The sequence below is a fragment of the Furipterus horrens genome, unplaced genomic scaffold (genome assembly GCF_987537825.1).
Source record: "Furipterus horrens unplaced genomic scaffold, mFurHor1.1.pri manual_scaffold_15, whole genome shotgun sequence".
NCBI lineage: Eukaryota > Metazoa > Chordata > Mammalia > Chiroptera > Furipteridae > Furipterus > Furipterus horrens.
The window spans coordinates 2,698,501-2,711,777 of NW_028327185.1; the positions used below are offsets into that span (position 1 = coordinate 2,698,501).

Sequence of the window (13,277 nt, forward strand, 5' to 3'; positions counted from 1 at the left end):
TCTTAGCAGCGACCCGCGTCGGCCCCGGGGCTTAACTGAAAGCGCCCCTTTCCCTCTGTCGGTTCCCACCGAAGCCTGGACGACCTGCTCCGGTGCGGGGTGACCTTCGCGGCGAACATGGTGGTCGTGGACAAGGAGAGCACCATGTTCGCGGAGGAGGACTACATGGCCGACGCCAAGACCATCGTCAACGTGCAGACCCTGTTCAGGTAACGCCGCCCGCCCTGCCCCGTGGTCGGCGTGGGCGGGGAACGCGAGCCCCTTCCCGCGTCCTGACCTTCGTGCCCTGGGTCGTAGAACAAATACTCACCCGCAGCCAGTGGCGCATTGCCACTGAGTGACAGTAAACTTCTGACACCAGGTTAATAATGCTCTTAAAAATAAGTAGGACAAGTGGGTTTTCTCGCGCGGCTGGGCCACACCACGTTCTAGAAAAGCACGCACAGTAGCAAGTCCCGACTGGTGGGGGACACTGCGTGTCCTAGTGTTGGCTTTACGGGCAGCGGGCACTGTAGGCGTGAGCTTGCATCCCGGACAACTAGGAACGCAGTCACGGGGCTGTGGCCAGGCGCTGCGCCTGTGTGAGAGCCACGCCAGACCTCATCCTCCCTGTTTCCCGTTTTTGTTCATTAAACTCACCCAGGTAGGAATTCCCGCCGTGGTCACCCGTGGGGAAGAGCAAGCGGTTCTGATCAGAGAGAAGTTCACGCTCTCAGCAAGGTCAAAATCACCCGTAAATCCAGACAGCTATCTCACTTGAAATAATCCTTAAAATCCTTTGGAAATGTAAATATCTGAACTCCTGTTTCCGTGTAATGAGCCTGGACGGAGTCTAAATGAAATAGCTGAGCTCACAAACGGTGAAGGGACTAAAACCACCTGAGCTCTGCCGTCAGCTCCTCTTACTCTGCCCTCACGACTTCGTATTGGAGCAAAGCAGGTGTCCATGGTAATCGCTTGTTTATAGTGCGAGTTCATAATTCAGAGGACAGTCTGGACGTTCATATGACCTTCAGCAAATGGTTTTCCGTCTCTAAACCTCAATGTCTTAATCATAGATTGTTAGACATTTAAAAATAGATGTGCCCGGTGGTTGCCAATCACTCAGTAAATGTCAGCTGCTGTGATTGTTCGCAGACAAATGCCATCGAGGGCCCTTAATTGTGCTTCTTAACCTGGTAGACACGGTTTCCTGCATCACGTAAAATGGCGTGTGGAAGACAGTTAACCCTTTTGCTCAGGCCCCAAATCAGGCACACACAGATTGTCCCAGCACCTGGAAAACCCACCCTGAACGTGTGCAGGGACCTCTGGCCGCGGCAGGAGAATCCCGCTCTCCAAAGGCACTATAATAAGGAGGCTTCTTTAGAACGGCGCTAACATACTGAGCTACATGAAACGGTATGTTTATAGGCAGCAGGGCATGTGCTTAAACTGTGACAGATACAAGCACTTGTTCTTCTAGAGAATAAAAAAGGAAATTACAGTGTGGAAAATTAATTCGGAAGAACAAGATTTATAGTTGGTGACTAAAGTACACTTGTACTTAAAAAAAATGTCATGCTTGGGAGAAGCTAATTATAGTTTTAAAAGGGAAGGACCGCAGGCTGTTTCGATTAAACATGGCATTTTAATTGTAACTTTCTGTGAGTTTATTTCAATTATAGTCAAGTTGCTATGGATTGGGCTTTTATTATATATTATCTGAATGAATTAGTTTGATTCCACGACAATAATACATCCCCATCTCACTGAGACGTGTGAAGGTGTCAGTCATTTAAAACAAACCGAACGTAGTCAGTAAGGGCAGCTGTGCGTGTGGTGACCTGGCTGAGGTTGCTCACCTGCTGGAAGCGTGAATGATGCATCGGTGAGCACCTGCGGATCCCTTAACTATTAAGATTACTTATCTTCAGCAAAATATTTAGAAATCGTGTGGTTTTTACCTGCATGTGCACATCCAGACTGAATTGTTTCAAGCAGAAGTTTTAAAAGCACTGTTAGGTTTCCAAATCAGACACTGGTATTCCATACTGGTATCCACTAGGAACCTGTGATCTGAGGGCAGTGGGACCAGGAACCTGACACATACCAGCATCCCCAATGCTCAGGCCTTTTCTATAAAATGGCATAGAACCTGTACGTGACCTACGCGTACCCTCCTGCACGCTTTTAGTCATCTTACATTTGACTATAAGCAACATGTTATAACTATAAAAGCCACTGCAATAAAATGTTTTATTATTTAAGGCTTCTTTGGTTCTAGGTTTTCACTAGGTGGCAGACTCAGATAATGCATTCGGTTTCGCAGTTTAAAGTAACATAAATGGCATAGGCGTGTTCACACGGCACAGAGCAGGCATGTCACATGCATTTGGGTGTCCTATCTAATTTCAACTCCAGGGATCACTTAAAAGCAATGACTGGGTCAATCATATTATCGCTCACTCTTCCTAAGACCTCACAGGTATCTAGCCACAGATGTTTGTACTTATATTTGACACCATGTGTTTAAAAAAGGTTATATTATCCAAGGAATCACAAATGTATCTGGTTTAAATAATGTATAGGGAAGATAAAAGCTTTATTTCTCAAAGAAAAACTCCCAAAGGCGAAACACACTTCCACTTGGTGGCATCTCTGTGCTCTGCCCGAACCCCCTCCCCGGCCTGGTAGCTCAGCCGCACCCCCGACGTTCCTCACAAGCCACGCACTCCCTCGCGCTGTGATGCTCCCGAATCTGTGAACATTCATGCAGCCACATTTATCACACCTAGAAAAATAGGTACAGCCTTGTAAGCTGTGAATTTCTGTAGTTTCCTCGACGAGGTCACAGAGTCTAACTTAAAGGCAGGAATTTCACTTTATATTTCCTTGTAGGTCTTCTAGATCAGTGCTCCCGCTCCCCGTTGGGCCCAGCTGAATTACCTGAGCTTGAAATGGACATGTCATGCTTTGGGGGTAATGGACAGGTTGTAGAGAGGGAGAGCTTCCAAGATGCAGCTTCCTCATGCCAATGTTCGTGGAGGTTGCCTTTACTGATTTTCACAGGGACACTGTTCTTTTTTAAATCTTCCTTAAATAAATACTTTTGGAATTCCCAGGTGGTATGGGATTTGGCAGATGAATGCATTTCCTAGGCTTTCCAGATGGATCGGTGCCAGACCAAAAATCAACTGATTTTTTTTTCCCTTTGGGCCACAGCAGCTAACCTTTGTTGAGTGATTGCAAACCACCAGGCATTATACTTTTAAATATGCTTCTTAACCTCGTAGGAACGGTTAAGAAGCATACTTAAAAGTTCCTGAAAAAATTAACTTTCCTTAAATTTGCTCTCTTTGGTGACTTTTGAGTAAGAAGGAAGATTATATGGTGTTTCTCCATAAACTGGCTCCATGGTAGCGTCCTATTCATCAACAGCTCATCCCCACAACCAAAAACGCACAACAGAGAATCGAGAAATGATTTATTGGCACAAAGGTTTATTAATTAAAGAAGTAGGTGCACTACTTGGCCCTGACAAAGAAAAATCGCCTTTCTAGCTGTCACGATTGAGCAGGAGAGCCAACGCATGGCGAAAAGCAGCCAGGGTTCATGGCAAGACAGGGTTAGTAAACCACACAATCAAATGCGCGGGAGCCAGGGTGGGAGAAGATGGCTCTGACCCGGAGCAATTCTTAAACTTCATTGCTGTGAGATTTGAGAGGAACTTTAAATTGCGGTTGGGATCTCAGAAGACAGAGAATGAGGGGGAAAGGCAGGAGAAAAGCGAGTGAGTGCCAAGCAGGAATAGCAGCATGAGAAAAAAAGAAAAAGCCTCCTGAGGGGGTGATCCCCAACCCCCGCCCCCCCGCCCCGAGAGCCAGGAGCCGAGGCTGAGTCTGTCACAAACAGTGTCACTAAGCTTCATGGCACCCTCGCCTTGACAGACTCTTGAGATTTAGTTTCCTTCACCAACCCAGGGTGATGGAACTATTGGAAGCGCTGCGTATCTGCACAAATGAAATTACTTTTTAACATTCAATCTTGTTGTTTTGCCGATATTTCAAATTATTGCCGCTAACGCAGATCAAGAAATATGATAATATTTGTTCTCGAAATGGAGAAGCCATATAATACTGGCTGTCCCTTCCTATAAGGAGAGGATTTGATGAGAGGCCTGGTGCCGTAGTTTTCAAAGGCTCTGACTGGAGAAGGCTCACATCTCTGTCCACAAAGGTAAACCAAGAAGGCGTACAGTTCCACAGATAACTCTGAGGGTAGTTTGTGAGAATTGTTTGGAGTCTTAGCTGGGGTAGTACCACGGCCCAGTGCAGAAAGACAGGAGGGGCAGGTAGTCATGGAAGTCCGGTCACTGGCTGCAGCAGAGACCACTCCGGCTGGCAGCCAGGCCCGCCCTCCCCGGGGTGAGGGACAGCTTCTGGCCAATCGTCATTATGACCCGTAAGTTCATCACATCCAATTTTTGCCAAAACGCTATTTATGTCCTACGTTCCCATTTCCACGTTCACCGCAGGGTAACCTGGGGACTTCTGAGGTCGGCTTTGTGAGTGTCTCTTCTACGCTGTTCACGACTATAGACAGACAACGTCTCACATAGGCCCCCACTACGGAATTTAGTTTTGTTGTCGCGCTAACGCGTGGGTTAAAATCTTCTCCGGGAAACGGTGGCCCGTTTTCCTTCAGAGACCCGTGGGTCTGAAGGGGCCGTGGGGCGCGGTGGGGTGACGCACACGCTGTCTCCCCCGCAGGCTGTTCTCCAGCCTCAGCATCATCACGGAGCTCACGCACCCCGCCAACATGCGGTTCATGCAGTTCCGAGCCAAAGACTGTTACTCCCTGGCCCTCTCCAAACTGGAAAAGGTAAGGGGCACGTCACCCCTTGGGCGGACATCATAACTCTGGAAATTTCTCTGTGTAGAAAAACGTGCCATGAGACAGGAAAAACCGAAGTGCTGCTTCGAGGTCCTGTTGGGGGCTAAAGTCCTGCAGTTCTTAACAAATGTGAACCGATGGGTTTGAACTGTTTTTATCCCAGGGAACGCGAGGGAGCTGTCTTGTCCCGGGTGTCCGTGGTCGTGTGGCACCGCTGACACTCCTGGTAACAGAGCTAAGCAGAGAGCGAAATGTGACACGTGACAGTGGAACTGAGACGAGGTGACAGTAACAGGAAAAAGACGCTTCACCTCCTTTCCCTCTTGACTTAGGTCATTTCCCTTGTTCCGACGCACTTCATAAAATAACCTTTTATTCCTGCCTATGGCCGCCTCCTTTACAACGACTTTTGAACAATCCCCGTCCCCCAGTGGGGGTGACAGTGACAGTTCAGCAATCACATGGTAATTACACACTGATGGACGGACGGACGAAGCCATGAAAAGGGTGGTACCACCCAGAACACAGATTTGGTCTTTGTCCCTCACTCCTGACACAAAGCTTCAAACAAACCCTTGGAAATTCCTCAGTGACAGGAGTGTCTTTTGTTATTCAGACCTTTTAGTCGCCACTGATTTGATGCCAATAAAGCAAGTCCTGGGGGGACCCTAGGGTGGCTTAGAGACAAGGCTGGTGGCCAGATAAAACCCCACGTGATTAGAAGACTGAAACCCTCAGCCCCTTTGTCACTTCCCAGCTCCGAGGAGGAATGCAAGCACATGGCTAATTATTTCATTAATTATGCGAGATAATGACACTTTGATAAAAAGCCCTGAAAAACAAGACTGGAGATTGTCCCTCTGGGTGAACGTACTGACAAAGAGAGGAAGGTCGCAGAGCAGCTCCTGTGCCTGGGACCCCTCCAGACTTCCCTGATGTGCCTTCTCATCTGCCGTTCATGTGTATTCTTTACGATGAAATTATAATCATCAAGTAGAGCACATTCAGGAGATCTGGGGGCATGCTAGCTCGTCACTGAACCTGGCGGGGGTGTGGGGAACCCCAGATTTGTAGCTGTGCGGACGGGATTGCAGTTGGCTTGGAGAAGGCATCAGAAGGAAGAGTGGTCTTGTGGGGCTGATCCCCTTCCCCTGTGGGGCCTGAGCCAGCTCTGGGTGGTTAGTGCCAGCGCCGGCCTGAATTGAGGACACCCAGCTAACGTCAGAGACTTGACGTCAGAACACAGACAGTCATGTCCGTAAACCATGTATCACTCTGTAGGGAATGGCAGAGAAAAATGATAAAAAATGGAGATAACTTCTGGGAGAAATAGGTAAGAATATCCAAATTGTTTTTAAGTATATTCACAAGGTAAATTTTACATATTCTCAATTTCAATTCAAGCCAATAAATATTTACTGAGCCCTGATTATGAGCCACATACCCTTGTTTCACGCTAGGAGTTACATATTTAAACAAAACACACAGACTTTACAGTTTAGCAGGAGACCCAGACGGACAGGAGCGAACTAAAACACACTGCCTCCCGTGTTTCCTGTGTGAAGGCCTGGACTGCTGTTTATTCATCCTCTAGGGGCTGGAACAGCTGAGTGGGCCTTTGGTGCCATCTGCCCACGCTGGATTGGATTCCACAGGAAAATCTGTTATCCGTTTTTTAAGAAAATGTTTACCTTTTTTCACATTGGTCCAGAAAGAATTTGAAGAAAATACTTATTCGTGTAAATATATTTTAAGTGTAGGAAAACACTGCCCGATGTACTCCAGAGGCGTGACAAAATGTAATGTACATGGGTAACTATTTTAAGGTGCAAATCCACCTGTTACAAACAGAGCGTGGTTTTACACAGCAGGTCGCAGCTGCCACTGACCCCACGATTGTGTCCCCCTCAAAGTCACATGTTGAAACCTGTGCCCTCATGGGGATGGCATGAGGAGGCGGGGCCTTTGGGAGGTGGTTTGGCCAGGCGGGGGGAGCCCTGGGGAATGGGGTGGATTCGCGCTTTTATAACAAGCGCCCTGGAGCCTCTCCCCGCTGTCGCCCCGAGGCGAGAGCACCAGGACGCAGAAGGGGGCTGCCTGTCCTTGCGGCACCTGCGTCCGCCTTCGGCAGCAAGGCAATGATGTGTCTCCGTGAAGTGGCCTTGGAGGGGTTCTCCCTTCAGTATCCGAAGGGAAGCGAGGACGTTTAACGAGGCTGCGACACGTCCACACGGACCACTCACCCATGTTTCTGTCGCACAGAAAGAACGAGAGCGAGGCTCGAACCTGGCCTTCATGTTCCGACTGCCCTTCGCCGCCGGGCGGGTGTTCAGCATCAGCATGCTGGACACGCTGCTGTACCAGGTAGGCGTCCGCCCCCGCCTCCGCTCAGTGTCTGTTCCCTGTGTCACGCCGGTGTCGCTCATGGAGCTGTTCGCTTCCAATCGGCTCTGACACTCAGTCGGTATTGCATGTGATGCCTTTAATCATGTAACATTCAATGAAACATTTTGTAAGAAAATCTTATTTTTTTAGAATAAGCTATGAAATAATTTATTGGCCTTCTTCAGCACCAGGGTCCCACAGTCTTTACTGTGACATTTTAATGCACACAGTATGTTGCGTATTACTAGACTAAAAAAAAAAAAAAAGCTAGGAAAAATGACTATGCTTTAAAAAAGCCTTATTTATAATATGCCTTTTATGTAAATAAGATAAATTGGTGCCAATAAGCTGATAAATCAAGGACATTTTAAACATCTGCTAACTGTTAACTACCTTAGACAAATATAAGAAAAGATTTTGCAAGTGAGAGCCATTTTGATTACTCCGGACTAAATCCACAACCCAGGCTCATACCCTGACTGGGAATCAAGCCCTGGAATCAAACTGGCGACCTTTCGTTTTGCGGGAGGACACCCGGAACGGAGCCACTCTGGTCAGGGCAGATTTTTTTTTTTTCATTTGTCACATTTTAGCACTTGAAGATCAAACTGAGGGCAGTCATTTCATGCAATTTGTTAAACAATTGTTGTATGTCATGGTATAATGTTTTCATTGCTTGGAAGTTTTTCTTTTCACCCACAGCTAAGGATAAGTTGAAAAAAATGGGAAGGATCATTAATATGAGTAGTGTTCTAGCAATGTATCAAAATGTATCTCACATGTTAGCACATAACAAGTCTGATGGTATTTAATACTAAGCTATTAATTTATTAATATTGACTTATTAAAATATTAGAAATTAGCGTGAAGCTGAATCCAAAAAACTTGTAATATTTCATCACAAATTTTAGTTCTTTCAAGTTTTTATATAGTCTCTATTTTGTATCCACTCATTTTTTGTCGTTATAACGTAAAAATGGTTTTATTATATCTAACAGCATGGATAAAATTTTAGCATGACAAGATATTCTAGAAAATACTTCTAGATACTTGCATATCTCCTTCTGGACAGCTATACTGCACATGAATACTTAGGACAGCCACTGCTCTGTGGAAGCTTCATGATGTGTTACAAGAAGCAACCTTTGAGTGATAATATACTGTCCACACGTGAGGCTATTCTATACCTTTCATAATCTCGTTTCTATTGCAGTCATTTGTGAAAGATTATATGATTTCTATCACCAGACTGCTGCTGGGTTTGGACACTATCCCAGGATCGGGGTTCCTTTGCTCTGTAAGTTAATAACCTTTGGAATGAAAGATGATTCTGATAACTGGTCTGAAACGCACCTACAATGCACACAGGCTCACTCTTTCATATCCATGCCATTCTTCCCTAACATGTACTCAAAGCATCGCATCATTGTTTTTTAATTCCATAGAAGATGTTCAAGGGAAAACGTTACTTTAAATTACTAATCATGATAAGTAGCCATTCTGGTCAGAACTCAGAAGAGGTGTTTTTTCTAGCTGGCCATTGGGGACAGACTGTTTCTGACATAAGATACCTTACTGTGGATGCAAAATCATCATGTGGCTCCACTGAGTTATAGCTATTTTGTAAAAGAGTCCATGGTGTCTGAGAGTATTTAATGAAGTGACTTGCCAGCAATCGAATTTAGGTTATCGAAGAGGGACTGGTACGTGTGCCTTCCGTCCGTGAGCCTTGTGCCCATTCGGCTAACATCTTTCTCCGTATGAGAGGCGTTATAACTCTGATGGATGATTCTCTTCAGTCCTGGAGTGTGCCTTGTACTCTAAGGTTTTTAGCGTCAGCAGACCCTGTCCACGAGACTCCAGTAGCGGCCTCTCGTTATTACAACATTTTCAAAAGTCTTCATGGGTTTCCCCAACAACCCCCTGTCAATGAGCAGCGACCGTTGTCTTCTGAGACTGAGCTAATTCGAGGCATAGTGCCCGAAGCTGAGCAGATGGCTCCTCGGGCCGGGGTGAGTCCCAGAGACAAGGCTGAGACGGGGTGCATTGCATATGTTAACGGCATGGATAACCACTTAGGGAATGGCATGTCGAGATTTCAAAATACCAACCACTCTCCCTTTAAGAAGTGAAGAATAACTTCTGGGTTCTTTATTTCTGAAGAAACTGATACATAACTAGTTCCTGTGTGTTCTAGATAAAGATCACCGAGGATGACCTCTGGATCCGAACGTACGCCCGGCTCTATCAGAAGCTGTGCTCTTCCAGCGGGGATGTGCCCATCGGGATCTACAGGACTGAGTCCCAGAAACTGACCACAGCGGAGGTTTGGAATGGCACACTATTTCGGGGTTCATGTGCACCCTGACGGGGGGCAGCCAGGCCCAGTCTTGGAAATCGGTTTCTGATGCATGTCATAGAAACAAAAGGGTTAGAAAAGTTCTTTATGGGGACTTTATTTGAGTAAAGATAAAATACCTAGTTCTTTTGTTCATGGTTTCAAACAATTCTAGGCTACTAGTAACTTGATAAAGTAACTCTGATACGTAACAAACCTTTTCATAACAACTCATATTGGAGGATGTGCAGATACGTTAGCTGGTCGATGTATCACTGCAGGAGAACCCACCCTCTCCTAGTGTGTTTAGGAACGGAAAAGAGTGTCGAGGAGCAAGGTTGCGCCCTTTCTCTGTGAGAACTCTCACGAGCTCGACCATCAGACCAAGATTTCAGCGGAAACGTGGACAGCGCCCAGGCCGCGGGTGTTCCTAACGAATCTCGCTGTCCACGCGCCTTCCCTTCCAGTCGCAGATCTCCATCAGCGTGGAGGACTGGGAGGACGCCAAGGACGCCAAGGAGCCGGGCCAGCCCCGCGGCGGCCACCGCAACTCCACGGGCAGCGAGCCGGCCGAGCACCCCCTGCTGCGGCGCAAGAGCATGCAGTGGGCCCGCAGGCTGAGCAGGAGGGGCCCGAAGCACGCGCGGGCGGCCGAGCGGATCACGCAGCAGCGGCTGAGCCTCTACAGGAGGTCAGAGAGACAAGAGCTCGCTGAACTTGTGAAAAATAGAATGAAACACTTGGGGCTTTCGACGGTGGGCTATGGTATGCTCCCCCCGCGTCCCGTGTGGTGTGGGCTCGTGGTGTCTGGCCGTCTGTCGCTGGAGCGCTGGCTCCTGGGGGGCGAGCTGAGGGTCGCGCATGCGGACGGGCAGGGACTCGTGACATAGAGCTGGTCTCTCGGGGAGAATCATGATGATGATGATAAAGTTAACTGCTAGAAGTTTTAAGAATGTGCTTAGTTCCCTAGGCACTGTGATGAATACATTACAAAAATTACCTTCCTTTTAATTTTCTCAAAGATTCTTCCATTTTATGCACGAGGAAACGAATTCAGATAACTTACTGATTAACTTGTTGATAGCATGGCTGAGATTTCTGTCCAGTCTTTCTGGCTCTAATGGCTGACTTACACCCACACACTCACACACACACGCACACACACGCACTCATACACACACATGCACGCTCACACACACACACTCACTCACACACACGCGCACACACACTGATATACACACACACGCACACACACACACATACACACTCACACCCCCACACACTCACATGCACACACGCACGCTCACACACACACTCACTCACACACGCGCACACACACTGATATACACACACTCACACACGCACACACGCACACTCATACACACCCACACCCACACACACTCACATGCACACACACACACGCACACACACACATACACACGCACACACACATACACACGCTCATACACACCCACACCCACACACACTCACATGCACACACACACACGCACACACACACGCACACACACATACACACACTCATACACACCCACACCCACACCCACATGCACACACACACGCACACACACACGCGCGCACACACTCATATACACACACATGCATGCACACACTCACACATACACACACTCACTCATACACACACACACTCACACACGCACACACGCACACTCATACACACCCACACCCACACACACTCACATGCACACACACACGCACACACACACGCACACACACATACACACACTCATACACACCCACACCCACACACACTCACATGCACACACACACACGCACACACACACGCACACACACATACACACACTCATACACACCCACACCCACACACCCACATGCACACACGCACACACACACACGCACACACACACGCGCGCACACACTCATATACACACACACGCATGCACACACTCACACATACACACACTCACTCATACACACACACACACACACACACACACACACGCTCCTTATTCCAGGGCCTGGAATGAAATGAATTTGAGGCTTTGGCAACTAATTGAATGTACCAGCCCCAGATAAACCAAATGTTCCTACAAAATTTGTTTAGGTTCTTGTTGTCCAGGAACTAAGTCTTCAAAAGCTTTCATTTAAAGCTCTAATAGTGCTGCATCTGTCTCAATCATTGTTAGGAGCCTGTGTTGATCTGTGATTGCAATATAGACCATCTGGCACAGTTTAAAAAATGCAGAGACAATTTTAAAATATTTCACTTGTTACTGTATAAATGTTATTTTAAAAAGGAATTTAGTCCACTCAGAAGAAAACCAAACGATGAGGGTTTGGTTTTGCTGTACGGGTGGAACAGGTAAGCCACAAGATGAGGTAAAGTCAGCACCAGGCCAGCTAAGGGTAAAACTGAATGCTTTCCCTGTTTCCCCATCTCGCCTTTATTATGAAAGTCTCAGCTTGAAGCAATGCACACAAGGACATTTTTTCATAATTGAATCAGATAGGGCTCAGAAGACATTAGCTGTATTTCTTGGAAGCAGAAGAAAAGGAAGCATATTTACTGAGTTCCTACTCTTTGCCAGGAACTATGTTAGGTGCTTTTTGTACGCTTATCTTCTCATTACTCCTTATGACCCTGATGTAGTAAATGTCCTATTTTACCCTCCAAGAATTTGAAGCTCAGAGGTTAAAGACCTTGATCAAGGACACAGTTGAAATAGTCAGAGTCAGGGTTCCATATATAGTTGTACATCATAATGATGTCGTACTTACTTAAATGTAGTGCCAACTCATCCATGACCCAGGATTTTAATATGATCAAACAAGGTCTTACATTAAAAAACAGATGAAAAGAAAACAATGATTTCTATTTAAAAATATGGATTGCTCTTGGCCCATTTATTAAGTATGATGGTCTTTCTCATAGACTGATTGCCCTATATTTATGTTTTGTTCATTATTGTCCATCCAGTTTTTGTTTCTTTGAAAAGTTCTAGTAGATAGTTCTTCATCCTGGTCTGGCTGTGTTTCATGATCATTACAAGTCCAGCTGGTCCTGTTTGCAGTGAGCAGGTCGCAGCTGGACTCCAAGAGGCACAAACATGCATGAATCCATGAACTGAGTGCGCAGTAGGGTTCTCAGGAAACATACGATGTTTTTGCTGACCAAACCTCTAGCGGGTCCTTTGCCTTTAGTTATTCTCCATAGTGCTTTTTTAATAAAAGCTGTTCATTGGATTCTCACACTCTCTACTCTTACAGAAAGAAAAGATACTGTCCACCCTTTCTGTTCATTCTGCCAGCCTATCTATCCATAGGCCCATCAGTTCATTCTGAAGCCATGCACTGGCCATGTCTAATCACATAAAGATGACAAAAACCAGGATTCGGAACCCAACACATCAAGGGCTCCAGGCTCCCCTTGTATCTCTAACTCACAAAAAATAACCTCTCATTTGGAAGCTATGATCAGGCTGCCCGCGGAGCATCAGGCCCGTTCCCAGCACTGGGGATAGAACAATGACCTACTCAGACACGACCGCTGCATTTAAGGAACTCATATTCTCTGCCAGTACCATCACTGCACTATTCAGCCTCTCCGAGCCCTTTCATCATTTGAGAAATGGGAAGAATAAGAGCTATCTCATAGGTTTGTTGTTTGGGACAAATGGAA

At 46.6% G+C, this 13,277-nt stretch overlaps 1 protein-coding gene across 5 annotated transcripts in view; it reads left to right on the plus strand.

The window, feature by feature from the left end:
- The window catches only part of KCNT2 (potassium sodium-activated channel subfamily T member 2), a 153,154-nt gene that overhangs the window by 130,836 nt on the left and 9,041 nt on the right, over window positions 1-13,277 (plus strand). For 3 of the 5 annotated variants that reach the window (XM_090263166.1, XM_090263168.1, XM_090263170.1), the window contains 7 exons: window positions 75-209; window positions 4,752-4,863; window positions 7,138-7,239; window positions 8,474-8,557; window positions 9,458-9,586; window positions 9,909-9,935; window positions 10,072-10,363. In XM_090263166.1, the coding sequence (XP_090119292.1) occupies window positions 75-209; window positions 4,752-4,863; window positions 7,138-7,239; window positions 8,474-8,557; window positions 9,458-9,586; window positions 9,909-9,935; window positions 10,072-10,363 (881 nt within the window). Of the gene's footprint in view, window positions 1-74; window positions 210-4,751; window positions 4,864-7,137; window positions 7,240-8,473; window positions 8,558-9,457; window positions 9,587-9,908; window positions 9,936-10,065; window positions 10,364-13,277 lie in introns of all 5 variants that reach the window. The other 2 variants (XM_090263167.1, XM_090263169.1) reach the window with 1 other exon arrangement.